Source organism: Papio anubis, unplaced genomic scaffold (genome assembly GCF_008728515.1).
Source record: "Papio anubis isolate 15944 unplaced genomic scaffold, Panubis1.0 scaffold939, whole genome shotgun sequence".
In the NCBI taxonomy this organism is placed as follows: domain Eukaryota; kingdom Metazoa; phylum Chordata; class Mammalia; order Primates; family Cercopithecidae; genus Papio; species Papio anubis.
Window position 1 is genome coordinate 11,497 of NW_022169642.1, and position 16,530 is coordinate 28,026.

At 40.1% G+C, this 16,530-nt stretch overlaps 1 protein-coding gene and 1 pseudogene across 1 annotated transcript; one reads left to right on the top strand and one right to left on the bottom strand.

Annotated features, from left to right (window-relative positions):
- The first annotated feature begins 3,006 nt into the window (after nt 1-3,006).
- LOC101025344 (olfactory receptor 52D1) lies at nt 3,007-3,983 on the top strand. Its single transcript, XM_031662745.1, is given in 2 exon segments — nt 3,007-3,622; nt 3,625-3,983. Coding segments are annotated over 2 exon segments (963 nt in total). The 5' UTR covers nt 3,007-3,018.
- An 8,899-nt stretch (nt 3,984-12,882) lies between these two features.
- On the bottom strand, nt 12,883-15,084 carry LOC101026747 (annotated as a pseudogene).
- Nucleotides 15,085-16,530: the final 1,446 nt, after the last annotated feature.

Consider the following 16,530-nt stretch of genomic DNA (forward strand, 5'->3'; position numbering starts at 1 on the left):
CATAAAAATGTGTTAATTGTTTCTCCAGTTCTTCAGCTTTGTGTCCCTGGTGCCGTCAGCCTCAGCACCTGATGGACTCTGCTTGGGCTGAGCAATGAATTTGAGTCTGAACTTGCAGATCACCAGCAATGTGATTTCTCCCTTAAGCATCCCCCTCCAACTCAGAGTGAAAGTCAAAGTCCCTTCTGTGGCCTAAGGATCTAGACTATCTTATCATTATCTAACATATATTTTACTTGTGCATTTTGTTTGCTATTTATCTGCCTTTGCTAAAACCTAAACTCTTTCATGGCAGGGATTTTTGTCTGCTTGTTCATTGCTATTACCCCAGTTCCACACAGTGACTGGTCCATGGTATGTGCCCACTAAGTACTATTGGGTTATTGGAGACCCGAGGAGGAGGAGAGGGAAGAAATGTGGGGGCATTTGACAAGAAAATGATAGATTCTGCTTTGGGAGAGTGTCTCTGAAAACTTCTTGACTCACTTCTGAGATTAAGCAGCCACAAGCAGCTCTTTATCTTCTAATTTTGCCTAAGACATCCACACAGCCCACAATGGGCATCCCCTCCCCTGCGTTAATCATTGTTTCCCGTCTCTCTTCTGCATTTTAAACCAAAGCAGAGGGTAGGAAGGCAGATAAGCTGAGCATCTGGGCTAGATAGGAACCTATAGTACAGCCCTGCACCAGCTGATGCCAATAACTTTTTCTTTGCTCTGTATCTTTTGTCTCATAACTTCCTAAACACCATCAGTCATCAGTTATCTTCGCTGCAGTAAAATATGTATGTGTTTCTTTGTATTGCAGTCCTAGGTGCTCTGTTATGGTAGGAATCAATAAGATGTCTCCTGTTCTTACAAAAAAAAAAAACCTCAATGCAAATAAAGGGGACTCCCTAATTCCACCTCTTTGGAGCTCAGATAATGAGTAAAGATACTGCAGCACTAGGAATTGATGTTAGAGAAAAATAAGATATTCACCTAATTTGAAAGAGAGAGGAATTCAAGTATTGGACATATTAAAGGACAGTAGGGCGAGGCAAAAACACCAAACTCTGAATCTGGAGACATGAGACCTAACGATAGTTCTGCAAATAAAATGCCTCATGAGCTAAATTACATCAGTTCACTTCTCTGGGCTTGGCCTTTTCATTGATTAGGGATGTGAATGATAACTGTACTCTCTTTTATCCAGAGTATATGTTGTTACAATATAAATATCTTATTTTTTTAGAAAAAAATACAGGAATTATTCTGGGTATACAAATGTTTAATTCCATGAATAGTCATCTTTAGTCAACAACAAAATTTTGTGAAGTTAGGTCAGATAGTGTCATTCCCAATTTAAAGATAAAAACTAAGGCACAAAAAGGCTTTGGAAATTTTTTCAATGCCACATAGTAAGCAGACAGAAAATCAGAGAATGACTACATTCATTGCCCTTTCTAAATTGAGACTGCCCAGAGAAGTAAGAGATTTGTTCAAAGTCACAAACCAATAATGTTACAGAATCAGGGCTAAAATTCAGATTTCCTGGCATTTCTACTCAGAATTCTTTTAGGGATACATGTTATTGAGACAATGTGTATAATACTAGCTATCCCTCTACAACAAGAACAGAATCCCCTTCTAGTCCCTTTATGGGTGGCAAATCCAGAATACCTAACTTTTTATATCTGCCTCTAATAGCACTTGCCATTATGATCTGACCTCACATCCAGCCATCACACTGGTGAATTGGAGGACTATACGCTGACTTTGCCATAGTTGAGTGCAGTATCCTCAACAAGCATATCTCATTTATCTCACACTTCCTTCTGGTATACCCATGTGAATGCTCAAATTGCTGTATATATTCAATCATGATATGAAAGCATATTTAGGTTGCCTAGCCTCTTCATAGGCACTTCAGATGATATATATATCATATATGTGATACATATGGTATGTATGACATATATGATACATATCATATGTATCACATATATGATATATATACACACACACACACAAAGGCACAAAAAGGCTTTGGAGTTTTTTTCAATGCCACATAGTGAGCAGACAGAAAATCAGAGAATGACTACATTCATTGCCCTTTCTAAATTGAGAATGCCCAGAGAAGTAAGAGATTTGTTCAAAGTCACAAATCAATATATATATACACATACACATATATGTATATATACACATATATACACATACACATATATGTATATATACACATATATACATACACATATATTATGTATATATACACACATGTGTGTGTACGTGTGTATATATACATACACAAAAGTGATTTGGTATATATTTGGTACATAACAGAAAAAAGTCAATACATCATTATATCATTAATTCAAAACATCAATGGCATGTTACTAAGAATGATCAGAATTTAGTCTTTATTGAAGTTATCAAAATGTCTAGGTACAGACAGTCATGGGCAGTGTAGAGGTTATGGTTGCATAAAGACATAGTTCTAACCCAACAGAATTTTGTAAGATAGTGGAAGTAGGAAAAATACAAAATTGGAGATTGCCAAGGACCGGTTTAGAAAGGGAAGGCCTCTGAGAAACAGGGAAATTTGTATTAAAACTTAATAGAGAAGAGGAAAATAAAGGAATGACACTCCCTAGGTAGGAGAAAAGGCATGAATGAGAGGTAAGAAATATCCCATGATGTGGATGGACTAGAGATCAATAAATGATGCACAGGATGTGGAGGGAGACAAGCCTGGAAGGGTCAGTTTGAGAAGATTAATAAATACTTAGCTTGGTGCTTTGGATATAGAACTCAAAACATCATTGTACAATATAGAAGTTAGCAGAAGGTTTTAAAATGAACTATATGTGGTAGTCATTTCAGATGCTTGTACAAGTGAAAAACAAATTTTTTTCTGAGTCTAAACAAGATTATTTCACAGAAAGATCTTTGTTTTATATAAATCAACCAAATATCTGATGTTACAGAGCAATCATAACAATACTACTCAGAAAGAGCCCTTCATTTGCCAGGAAGAATGCCAGATTCAAACCTCAGTGATAACCATCTTCCAGACACCTTCTTCTCAACAGGGATCCCAGGGCTGGAGGCTGCCCAATTCTGGATAGCCATCCCTTTCTGTGGTATGTATCTTGTAGCACTGGCTGGAAATTCTGCCCTCATCCTGGTCATTGCCTTGGAAAATGCTCTTCATGCACCTATGTACCTCTTCCTCTGCCTTCTCTCACTCACAGACCTGGCTCTCAGTTCTACCACTGTGCCCAAGATTCTGGCCATTTTGTGGCTTCATGCTGGTGAGATTTCCTTTGGTGGATGTCTGGCCCAGATGTTTTGTGTTCATTCTATCTATGCTCTGGAGTCCTCGATTCTACTTGCTATGGCCTTTGATAGATATGTGGCTATCTGTAACCCATTAAGATATACAACCATTCTCAACCATACTGTCATAGGCAGCATTGGCTTTGTTGGGATATTCCATAGTGTGGCTATTGTTTCCCCCTTCATCTTCTTGCTGAGGCAACTCCCTTACTGTGGTCACCGTGTCATGACACACACACACTGTGAGCATATGGGCATTGCCTGACTGGCCTATGCCAACATCACCGTCAATATTGTCTATGGCTGACTGTGGCTCTGCTGGCCATGGGACTGGATTCTATCCTCATTGCCATTTCCTATGGCTTTATCCTCCATGTAGTCTTTCATCTTCCATCTCGTGATGCCCAGCACAAAGTTCTAAGTACCTGTGGCTCCCACATTGGAGTCATCCTGGTTTTCTACATCCCTGCCGCCTTCTCCTTCCTCACCCACCGCTTTGGTCACCACCAAGTCCCCAAGCATGTGCACATCTTTCTGGCTAATCTCTATGTGCTGGTGCCTCCTATGCTCAATCCTATTATCTATGGAGCTAGAACCAAGCAGATTCGGAGCTGACTTCTAAAACTGCTTCACCGGACCGGGCGCGGTGGCTCAAGCCTGTAATCCCAGCACTTTGGGAGGCCGAGACGGGCGGATCACAAGGTCAGGAGATCGAGACCATCCTGGCTAACATGGTGAAACCCCGTCTCTACTAAAAAATACAAAAAACTAGCCGGGCGAGGTGGCGGGCGCCTGTAATCCCAACTACTCGGGAGGCTGAGGCAGGAGAATGGCGTAGACCCGGGAGGCGGAGCTTGCAGTGAGCTGAGATCCGGCCACTGCACTCCAGCCTGGGCGACAGAGTGAGACTCTGTCTCAAAAATAAAAAAAAATAAAAAAAAAAATAAAACTGCTTCACCTGGGGAAGACATCAATATGAGTTCTGAGCAGAAGTTGGAGATTTTAAAAAAAATGTGTAGGATAGCTGTCTAGATACATTTACATGGACAGACACTGATGATGTGAAAGGAATGGTTTGACATGGCAGGAAGCTCTGGAAGGAAGAGAAATAGTGAGATGAATCGGCGCTATCAATGATCACATTGAACATACTATTTTCCTGAGGCTCCTCAGGGAACTCTGAATACCCCAGAAAGGTGATAATATTCTCACACTTGTCTCAAAAGTGTCTATGACTTACTAAGGAGAAAGTAAATTCCTGGTCTTCAGAGGCATCTGGATTTAAGGGTAGGAATATTCTCCTGTGAGTCCAAGTGAAAAATAGGTTTGGAGTGAATTTGAGTTTGAATTCCATCACTTTGAGTATTGATGTATTTGTTTAAAGCACAAAGTATAAAGTCAGAGTGCCTGCATTTGAATCCTGACTGCTCACTTGTGACCTTGAGCATATTTGAAATGTTTCTGTGCCTCAGTTTGGCCAACTGTTAAATGGGGATAATAATAACATCTAACTTTGAATGCTGTAGTGAGAAATAAATAAGTTAGAAAACTGAAGACAGTGTAAAGCATGTAAAGCATGTAAAGCACTCATTAAATAAATATAAAATGAGAAGGTTATGTAACCTCTGTAACCATTACTAGTAAAGATATTTAACCTATATAAAACTTTTTTTACATTACCTCACATCACAGGGTTATTGTGATAATTATATTAGATAACAATTCTATAATATTTTAAAAGTGCTGGAGATATGACTGGTACTTAATAAAATCGTATTTTCTTTCACTCCTCCCACACTCATCCCTTTTGAGGTCTCTTTCCTTTTAGTCATAAAGTTATCCCTTATTAAGAATTCACGGGAGCCAGCCCCAAATCTGTTGGGAGAAAAACTGGTTGTTGGAAAAGAAGCTAAAGCAGGGCTTGCATGACTGACATATCTGACATAATGTAAAAGTCTTGGAACATGTCTGGGGTCCAGGATCTAAAACCATTTGTGGCCTTTGGAACACCAAGCTCTGTGCTAAAGGGTGGAAGGCTACCCTGATGCACCATAATCTAAGCCCAGGGCATAAAACCCCTCATGGCTTGGATAGAATCCAGGGCTCATGGCTCTGGAATGTGTCTAGACTTGCTGGCTCTGTGCTCCTTGCTCTCCCAGGATCGATTGTATCTTGAGTTAAAAGAACCTGCTCTCCGTTATCTCAAGTAGCAGAGCATATGCTAAATATTCACAACTGTAAATCATGTGCTTAATGCAATGCACCCTTTTGACCCCCTACATTCTCACCATCTGTTTGTTTGTTTGATCACCCATTAATAGTCTGGGCTTCCAGAGCTCAGGGCCTTCACTGCCTTCACAATCGCGATGGCCCCCTGGTCCTACTCTCTCTCTGAAACTGTCTTTTTCTTAATCCTTCGACTCTGCTGGACTTCATCACCCCCATGACCTGGTGTTGGGTCTGATCACCCCAACACAAATCCAAGTTCCTTTTTTAACAGTAATGCTTTAGTAATCTCAGTTCTGAAATAAGTCTACCCATCTTCTTCCAACTCTTCAGAGATGATCGTTGTTATTTGCATTATAAATTAAAAGCCTGTCATTCAGGGAAACTAATAGCCTAAGGTTATGGCATTTATTGACAATATCTCATACATTGTCCAGTATTTTATTATGCGAAGATTATGAGATCTGTGTGCAGATGACCATAGACTTATCTACTAGCTGTGTGAATTAGGGCATCCCACTTTACTGCCCTCAGCCTTAGTAAAGTGTTTATTATAATCTCAGAAACAAAGCAAATATTCAATTCCGATTGCTGGCAGTTAGTAGTATTCAGCTAATAATTCTTAAAGTTATAAAGGTATGCTAAGTTTTATTATAGTTGCCTGACTTAATCTGCAGTGTTCATTTATTTGCTTTTGAATTGATAACCATTTTAATACTTCATCAGACTAGGCATTTCATCTGTGCCTTGCACATAATTAATAAGCACTCAATAAAACATTATGGGAAAAGTGTTAGAGATTATACTAGTATGTATCATAGTCTTGGTTGATTTAATGAATAAATGATGTCTTCGTTATGCTAATGTGTTGGATAATGAAAATGTATGTCTAGCACAGTGTCTGGCACACAGTAGGTATTCAGTAATTTGATTCTTGTTTATATTACACTGAGGCTGTTCAGATATAGTCACATCCACAAGAATCAGGACAAAGAGTATTTTTATCTAGAAAAGCAATTCCAGGAAAAAGTTTCACAAGTTCATAGGTAAGACAAGAGGATAAGTGTCAGCTGTGACCATGGAGAGCTCCTAGTTCAGCTGTGGAGGTAAATTCATGCACAAGGAGCTGTCACAGGTCAGGGACAGTCATGTCTTGGCCCAGAGGAGCTCAGAGGAGAATGATCAGAGGTGTACAACAGATTGGAAGAGGAGGAGGTACCAGACAATGGTGCAGGAAGGAGACAGCAAAGAGGATTACTGAAAGAGCTTGAGGAAGCTGGGGGTGATTACATTTTGAGGGGTCCTCAAAATCCAGGCCCAGATGAGAAGACACAGGCAGCCCTTACAAATTTTATAAGTCAGTCTCCAGTGAAATATTGATGGATCAATCTCAATCAGTTGTTACTGAAGTTTGAAATAAAGCAATGCAAATCACTAACACAGAAAGACAGGATTTCCCGAGGTGAAACTTCACTGATTACCACATCCCAGTGTTCAGCATCATCTTTCCCTAAAAAGGCATAAAATATGGTTTTACCTATGCACTAAAAAGAAATTCAGCTTTTGAGTATAGATAGATGTCACCAACCCTAGAGCATGTGCAAATCATTTAGACTGCTGCATGAACCTGATCCTGCTAGAGCCTCAAACAGTCCTTCTCCTGGACCACTTTGAGAAATGAGTTCACAGTTTGGCACATAAATCAGTGCAATTGCCAAATTGCAAAGAAGAGTTAACAATAAGCCTAACCTCAGAATCTTGTCCTATTAGGTAAACTTGTTCCTTTATCCCCAAGTCTAGCCGTTTCAATCTGTGCTGAGGAAGACTCTCTGAATTCAATTTTAAGTAATTCAGCACTGGTAAGGCCCTGAAGAACTACCCTGCCAAGTTCTCCCCAATTCCATAGCACATCTCCAGAACCAGAATGCACCTCACCCCACCAAGTCTGTCTCTCTCTCTCACAAAATAAACATAAACACACACACACACACTCACACACACAATTTTCTTGTCTATGTAGGATTCAAAAAAACAACAAATAAATTCTTCCCTCTGAGTGCTGAAGAAACAGTTTTCTCTCTTCCATCTCACTCCATGTTATTTGACTTTATTCTGATGTGCTAACAATGGTTCTCAGCAGCACAGAGACATTCAATTTGCTATTATAAATATATTAATAGATAATTTCTTCATTGTGATTTAGATTATTCTCTTAATTTTTTCTAACTGAGATTCTAAATTCCCAAAGAGTTAGAACTTAATTTGTACCTTTCTCTGTGTAAGGGCAAGATAAGACACACTTTCTATTCACTTGTTGCAAGGGAATTGATTGATTCTGACTATGGAGCAGCACAGAGCCAAGATCACAAATTCTGGAATCCAAGAGCTCTGGTCCCTACATCTTTGTTAATCAGGAGCTATGTGACCTTAGGAAAATTACAGACCTTCTCTGTGCTTGCTTATTCCTCTGTATAATGTTACATAACCTGTCTTGGTGTTTAAAAGAATCAATGTAGTTGCTATGTCAGGAGTAGAGCAAAAAAATAATGGGGAACCAGGATAGTAACAATGAATCTGCTTAGAATGCTATTGCAATGCCAGCAATTTTCACAGAGTGGTAGCAAGGAAGATGGTTACAAGGAGTCTGATTCTGGGTATATTTTGAAGGTTACACCAACAGCACTTTATAACAATTGACTTTCATCAAGAGAGAGAAATCAAGGATGCCTGTAAGGTTTTTGGTCAGAACAACTGGAAGTGTGGATTTGCCTTTGTTTGTTTGAAGACAAGGAAGACAGGTTTGTGGAAGAAAATAATTAGTTCATTATCTCTAAGGTATCCTAGAGGAAATGTCTCATAGGTTTGACTACAAAAGTCAATCATTCAGCGAGGAGTCTAGACTAGAAATATAAATTTGGAACTCATCAATATATACATGGTATTTAAAGTCAGGCAACTGGGCAAAAACACCAAGGAAATGAGATACAATAGAAAGATAAGAACTCCCAAGTGAAGAAGTCAGAGAGATAAGAAGGAATCAACAAAGGAAAGTAGGAGGTAAAGGTCTTTGAGGGATGGGTTCATTTGAAAGTGTGTGATGCCTAGGAATATAAGGGGAAGTGTTTCAAGAAAAAAGAGGAGGTGACCAACCGCATCAAACACAAGAATTACTCAAATATGGCTGTAAGGCACGAAGAATGACTGAAAAATGACCACAGTATCCAGCAACGCAGAGATTTTTGGCTACCCTGGCAAGCATGGTTTCAAACTTTAGAGTGATATGGGTAAGGCTTAGTATAGTAGGGCTAAGGGAAAAAGAGGAAAGAAACTTGTGTCAGTGAGCATGAACAACTCTTTGAGTAGTTACTCTGGTTGTAAAGGTGATCAGAAAAATGACCTGGTAGACAGAGGAAAAAGGGGACAGAAGACATTTGTTTTTCTTGTTTTTGTTAGTGTATTCTTTTTAAAATTAGAAAATAGCAGGATATCAATTAATGGAAATGAATCACTGGAAAAAAAAGTTCGATGATACAGGAAAGAGAGGAAGACTGTTCTTGATTAGGTAAGTGTAGAAGGAATCTAGCATTTTTGTGAAATAGTTGCATTTAGTAATTCCATCTACAGCAGCAGGAGAGCAGGCAGAATATATTGCCACTTATGCACATAAGTGGGTGGATGTGGAGGTGAGAATTTGTGAGTATTCTTTCTCACTGTATCTGTTCTCTCAGTGAAATGGGAAGTAAAGTCTCCAGGCAAACATGAGAATAGAAAAAAGAGGTGTTATCATCTGCATGAGCCAGGAAAAGTTGTAAAAGAATATGCGATCCCCCAAGGACAGCAGCGTAGATTGAGAAGACCAATGACAAAAAAAAAAAAAAAAATCACAGGCTGTGCTACTAGTGTTAAGCCTCACAAAGAACATTTTAAAAGGAGGCAGGCTAAGAAATACCCATTGGATTTGGCAATTAGGAGGCCATTGCTGATGTTAGGGAAGGTGATTTCCATGGAACAGGAGGGCAAATGCAGAAGCCAGTGGCAATAGTTAGAAAAATGAATCTGAGGAATATAAGATAGAGAGTGCAGGGAAACATTTCCAAGACTGGAATGTGCAGGAAGAAAGGATGTTCTACAGAGAAGAAAACACAGATGAGAAAAGTCTAGTTTATTTAATGGTGACAGAGGATGACAGGGACTGTACAACTCTGATCAGAATGGAGCCTACTTCATGAGCCTGTTGAGCCAGGGTCCTTACAGCCTGATGCAGAGTCTCCTGGGCTGAGTGTGGAATGGGCACATGTGAAATGATGCCTCATACTGCCCACTAGACTCTGGACCCTGCTACTCATAAGCAAGTGATGCCTTCAGTACCCAGCCTGTACAGCCTATCTTGAAGGAACTGAACAGCAAGAAAACACCCAGGGAATCACAAGAGTAGCGGCAATGACAGATGAGGCCCTTGATTTTTGTCAGGAGTGGCCCCACTTTCCTCTTCCCTTCCCATGTGGGGAGATGTTGTAAATGAAATTGGACAGGTTCTGTGAAATTTAATCATATTATTGTGGGGAGCAGGCTTTCAGATGTGTTTTGGGAAAGTAAAGCATTCACTGAGCATCACAGATATCAATTACTGATATTCACCAATTAAACGTGAGGTAGGAGAGTTTTTGGAGCACAAAAACGGAGAGATAACTACTTTGATGAGTATCTATGTGAAAAGTAATGTGCTGCGTGTTAAATATAAATATGTGTAGCTTTACATAAATCTTTGCTAATACACAATAGATAGTATCAACACCATCTTACAGATGGGAAAACAGACTCAGAGTTTCAGTGACTTTAATGACGGACACTTACTAGCCCTAGCTATATTCTAAGCAATCTCTGCTAAGATATTCACATATTTAATCCTTACAATAATTCTAAACTATAACTCTTATTTCTTTTCTCTATTAATTAGGTAAACAGGACTAAAGATGTCAAGCAACCCATAGAAGGCCATTCAAGTAACATAGATAGTGCTTCAGTTTGAAGTTAGGACATTTTTTTTTTCTCCAAAGCTCATGCTCTTGAGACTGAAAAGATGGAAATAGAAGTTTCATTTGAATGAAGATTTGAATGAAGGGAACCTATGTGTGTGGCAAATTGGGAAAGGTATTTGGCTTCTCCCAGTGCTGTGTGTGTGAAGGGTGGGAGAATTTGGCATCAGACTCAAGACCAGTTCCTGAGGCAGGAGTGCTCAGTGAGTCTAGCACAGTAGTCCCCGCTTATTTGCAGTTTTGCTTTTTATGGTTTCAGTTACATGTGCTCAGCCACAATCTGAAAATAAAGCACAAAATTCCAGAAATAAATATTCACATAAATTTTATCACAGTATATTGTTATGATTATACTATTTTATGTTATTTTTAATCTTACTGGGCCTAATTTACAAATTTCAGTTTATCATAAGTTTGCATGTAGAGGAAAGAAACAGTATACATAGGGTTCAGCACTATCCACTGTTCCAGTCATCCACTGGAGGTCTCGAAATATTTACTCTGCAGATAAGAAGGGATGCCTATATTTCACAGGGATATTGTGTAAGGCACTCTGGCCCAGGCAAAACTTAGCAGAGGCTACTGAAACTGAAAACCTGCCTAGGTGGATGTAGCTTAAATTTTCAGGTAGGGTTTCTCTTTTGTTCCACTTAGGAAGAATCTACCACCTCTCCCAAAAGATTGCAGCTACAGCCTTTCTATTTGTCTCTCTACCATTAATCTTGCTACCCTCCAATCTCATTTTTTAACTTTGATATAAAATGTAAATTGGACTATGTCATCCCCTGCTTCAAACCTTCAAAGGCCCCCACTGCCTTCAGGGTACACTCCCAAACAAGTGAGACTGTTATGTAAAGCATAGCCGTCATCACAAAATTCTAGCCACACTGATCATACAGTTTTCCAACACACCAGACAGTTGAACCTCCATTCCTTTGTCCATGCTGTTTCCTCTACCTGGGATGCCTTTCTGGCTTGTTCACCTGGCAAATGGTTGCCTGCTACCTACCTTATAGGACATTGATTTAACATCACCTCTTCTATGATCATTCCCTCCTTTGTAATCTTGGGACTAGGCTGGTAATACTTGGGACTAAGCCTGGAATATAACAGGTGCTAATTGTTGAATGTTAGTGAATGCAGTAAGAAAGATATGGACCCAACCTAGCTGTCCATCAGTGGATGATTGGATAAAGAAAATGTGATATATATGCACAATGGAATACTATTTAGCCATCAAAAATAAAATGTCTTTTGCAGCAGTATGAATGGAACTGGAGGCCCTTAAGCAACTCAGAAACAGAAAAACAAATACCATACGTTCTCACTTATAAGTAAAAGCTAAATAATGTATACACATGGACCTGAAGAGTGGAATAATAGACATTAAAGACTCAGAAGGGTGGGAAGATATAATTGGGGTGAAGGATAAGAAGTTACTGAATGGATACAATGTATATTATTAAGGTGATGGTTACACTAAAAGCCCAGACTTCACCACTACCCCACATATCCATGTACTAAAACTGCACACAAACCCCTAAAATTTACACAAATTTTTAAAGATAAATTAGTAAATGAACATTTATTTTAATAGACAAATAAATTCATGCTTCTTCTTAGGATACCAGCCTGCAACTAGCAACAAAGTTAAAACTCTTTATTTTTTGAAGGAGTAAATGCTAAAGGGACCAAATAGCATACTAACTTCGGAAAGAGAGAAAAATCATACAATGAAGCTGGAGGTAAGAGTAGGGGTTAGTGCTCAATGCCTTTGTAACATCTGTTCTGCTCCTAGATGCATCTTTGTAGGCCCCATGCCTGCTCTTCTAAGGTCCTGGCTTCATTTGACCAAAAAGTTCACCTTGCAATACAAATACTTACCAAGAATACTCACGGTGATAATCTCCTGCTATGAACCACACATTATTTCTGGAAGAAAAATGAAGTTTAGTGACCCAAGATGTTATTGTAAGAAGCAGGACCAGAACTCAGAACTCTGGACTCCCACAGCAAGATTGAAAATGGACCCATCTTGGCACTAGATTTACCAGATCATAGAGCTGTAAGACACTTGAAGTACTGATAAGGAAATCTGAGTTCATGAGTAGCAAAGGGATGTGTCCAGTACTAGAAGCCATAGAACAGGAATTAAAAGAAATCAAAGAATCTGTAAGCAGAAACTCAGTTGTGTGTAAGAAAACCCAATTCCTCCTGAGGAAGAGAAAGAGCTGGAGTCCTTTAAAAATTAACTGTCTGTTTTTCTGTGGCTAGTGAGCCTTATCTCTCCTCCTTTCCCAGGCATTGTGAAGACCCTGTTTCTCTAGCTGTGCAGCTGCAAGGTAACTAGACAGATAAACTCAAGCTATAAAACATGTTTTTCCTTGGAAAGTAATAAATGATGTAATGCATGTCTCAATTAATTGAATAACTGTCTTTGTTTCTTGCTTCTGTAATATGCTTCCCCCTGCACAGATCTCCCACCACCCCACAAAATGCTTAAAAATCAACTCTTTGTTCAGGGCTCAGTCCTTTGGATGTTAATCCAACTGGGCCAGTGCACCTAAATAATATCCTCCTCAACCCAGCGGTCTCTCTGATTCCTTCTCAATCCCACTACAGCCAAGTCCCATAGTTTGTAACACAGTGTTTCTCTTTTCTACTTATGAATTTATCAATGATCCCTCATAGCTTTTATACTCTCCTCATCTTCTACCTCAGATTGATAGGTTAGGCCAAATCCTTTTCCAAGTGAAGAAGTCTCAAAAAGAGATTTGACTCCAAATCTGTTTGGTGCTAGTCCCATAGATGACTGGGTTCAGTAAAGGAGGCTGCAGCAGACAGCGATTAACCAGAAAGACGTGCACATGCTTGGGGACCCAGTGGTGGCCAAAGCTGTGGTTCAGAAATGTGAAGGCAGGGATGTAGAAAACGAGGATGATGCCAATGTGGAAGCCACAGGTACTCAGAGCCCTGTGCTAGGCATCACAAGATGGAAGATGAAAGACAGCATGAAGGATAAGGCCATAGGAGATGCCAATGAGGATAGACTCCAGTTCCATGACCAGCAGAGCCACAGTCAGCCCACAGGACAATATTGACAGTGATGTTGGCATAGGCCAATCAGGCAATGCCCATGTGCTCACAGTGTGTGTCAAGACACAGTGACCACAGTAGGAGAATCACCTCAGCAAGAAGATAAAAGAGGAGACAATAGCCACACTACAAAATATCCCAACAAGGCAAATCCTACCTATGACAGCATGGTTGAGAGTGGTTGTATATCTTAATGGGTTACAGATAGCCACATATCGATCAATGACCATGGAAAGAAGGACTGAGGACTCCAGGGCGTAGATAGAATGGATGCAAAACATCTGGGCCGGGCATCCACTAAAGGAAATCTCACCAGCATGGAGCCACAAAATGGCCAGCATCTTGAGCACAGTGGTAGAACCGAGAGCCAGGTCAGGAACTGAGAGAAGGCAAAGGAATGGGAACATGAGTGAATGAAGGCTATTGTTCCTGGAAATGACCAGGATGAGGGCAGCATTTCCAGCCAGTCCCACCAGGCACATGGCACAAAAAAGGATTGAAATCCAGATAAAGGCAGCCTCCAGCCCTCGAATTCCCATCAAGATAAAAATTTCATGTAGGCTGCCACCACTGATATTGAAGGCTATCAGGATACTCATTTGGTGTCAGCAGACACTGCAGCAACTACTGCAAGATAAAAAATAAACAGCACAGTCCATTACTGTAGCACCTGTTCTCTCCCTAAGGCAAAAGATGCTTCACAGGTGCCTCCATTCAAATACCCATTAAAGAATTATTCTGCTCCCATCACCTTGCTTTGACCATGACTGTATTTGAGAATCTAACATCTTTCCAAAACATCTTCTAGATTTTTCTTTCTTGTTTCCCTCTCCCTCTCTAGTGTCTCGGTTAGAAAAAGTGACAGAGGCCAGTGCATAATGTCATCATCCTACAGGACCAAAATCAGCAGGCACATGGAAGGGAAACCAGATGCTTTTTCTTAAAGTGGTGGACACTGCTATTTTCGGCCAGTGAAAATTCCTGGCAGTCCTGTGGGGTCTTGACAGACACTCTGATGATGCATGATGATGGCTCTCGACAAGATATCAGCTGGCTGTCCCCTGCTTCTTCTCTAGCCCAAGGCATACTTTTCTGGGAACAGAATGCAGGGTCACCTGAGGACACTGTGGGACACAGACCTGTGGAAGCCCAGATGTGGCACTGAGCACACCTGGGTGCAGGGATCAGGAGATGTCCAGTGATGTTCTCTCATCCACATCCTGTTGGTGCCCTGCAGCCACCTGGCTCCCATAGGGATGGCAGCTGTTCTTGTCCTGGGCCAGCCTTAGGGGAATAGGGGATATGATGTGAGTGATGAGGTTATAGTTGAAAAGCAGACCTGAATGGATGAAGGGAAGGGGATCCCCTGCCTGAGGTTGGATTTTTTTTTTTTTTTTTTTTTTTTTTTTTTTTGAGACAGAGTTTTTTGCTCTGTTGCCCAGGCTGGAGTGTAGTGGCACAATCTCGACTCACTGCACCTCTGCCTCCCAGGTTCAAGTCATTCTCCTGCCTCAGCTTCCTGAATAGCTGGGATTACAGGTGCATCCCACACGACTGGCTAATTTTTGTATTTTTAGTAGAGATGGGGTTTCACCATGTTGACCAGGCTGGTCTCAAACTCCTGACCTCAAGTGATCCACCCATCTCAGCCTTCCAAAGTGCTGAGATTACAGGCATGAGCCACCGCACCCTGCCAGACTCTGTCTGTTATTTGCTTTAAACAGCAACGGAAACAAAATAAATGTCTTTATCTGGAAACATGTTTCACATCAGCCTGTTCCACTGTTGAAAAATCCTACTATTTGAGTTTGATAAAGGAATACGGCTAAATGGAAAAGACATTGATCCTAAGAGCTAGCTTAGGAAATATTGATTTCAGTCACCTATCTTCCACTAAATTACCATACACTGGCCATGGCCCAGCCAAGGTCTCGAGTCCTTGTTCACATAGGAACAGAATGAAGATATGTATAATTGGTCTACCCCATCTCACCGGGGTCTGAAGGCAGCTTGCACTTCTGAGACCTCAAGGTTGAGAAATCGATGTACATAATTCTAAAAAGACATCATCATGTCCCCCATATCAAGGTTGAGAAATCAATCTGCCTTTTTCTAAAAAGTCATCATCATGTTCCCGTCTCAAGGTTGAGAAATCTATATATATTGTTCTAAAAAGACATCATTTTCCCCCAAGAACTTATAAAATTTCTCTCAGATAAATAAAGTATTATCTCAACTCAGAGAATCAGAGCTGAGACATGAGAAATCATAAGAAACTAACAGTTTGACTCTAGGTCTGTTAGACTTAACTATTAGATTTAAGGTATTAACATACCTGAAGAGGAAACTTGTCACTTAGGAGAAGACATATTTCAACTGTAAAAGCAGAAAACAGTAAGTCTCCAAAGAACTGTGTTGACCACTCCAGGCCAGAGGAGCTCTAGGGTAAAGTCATATCTCTGCAGCAATTATTTTTATGGTGGTGGATGCATCAAACTATCTTAGGTTTAAACCATTAACTGCTGCCATATACTTAACCTTTTTTTTTCTGATTCTAGAATTTTCAATGACTAAAAAATTAGGATTTGGCTGCCTAGAATAACACCTCCAGAAGATGCTGTTAGACATAAGTGACTTGAACATTTAGATCCCTCTGCAATTATCTTGTTCATCATATATTTATATATTTTTTTAAATTGTAATTAGTTTTAACCAGTATATCTAGGGTACAACCAATATTAAGACTTGATACTTTGTAATTTCTGAGTTTGAAAGAACTTCTCAGCCAGGTGATACTTCATAGACTGAGCCTCATAACTGGCTGGCAGCCAGTCAGACTCAGCATAACTTAT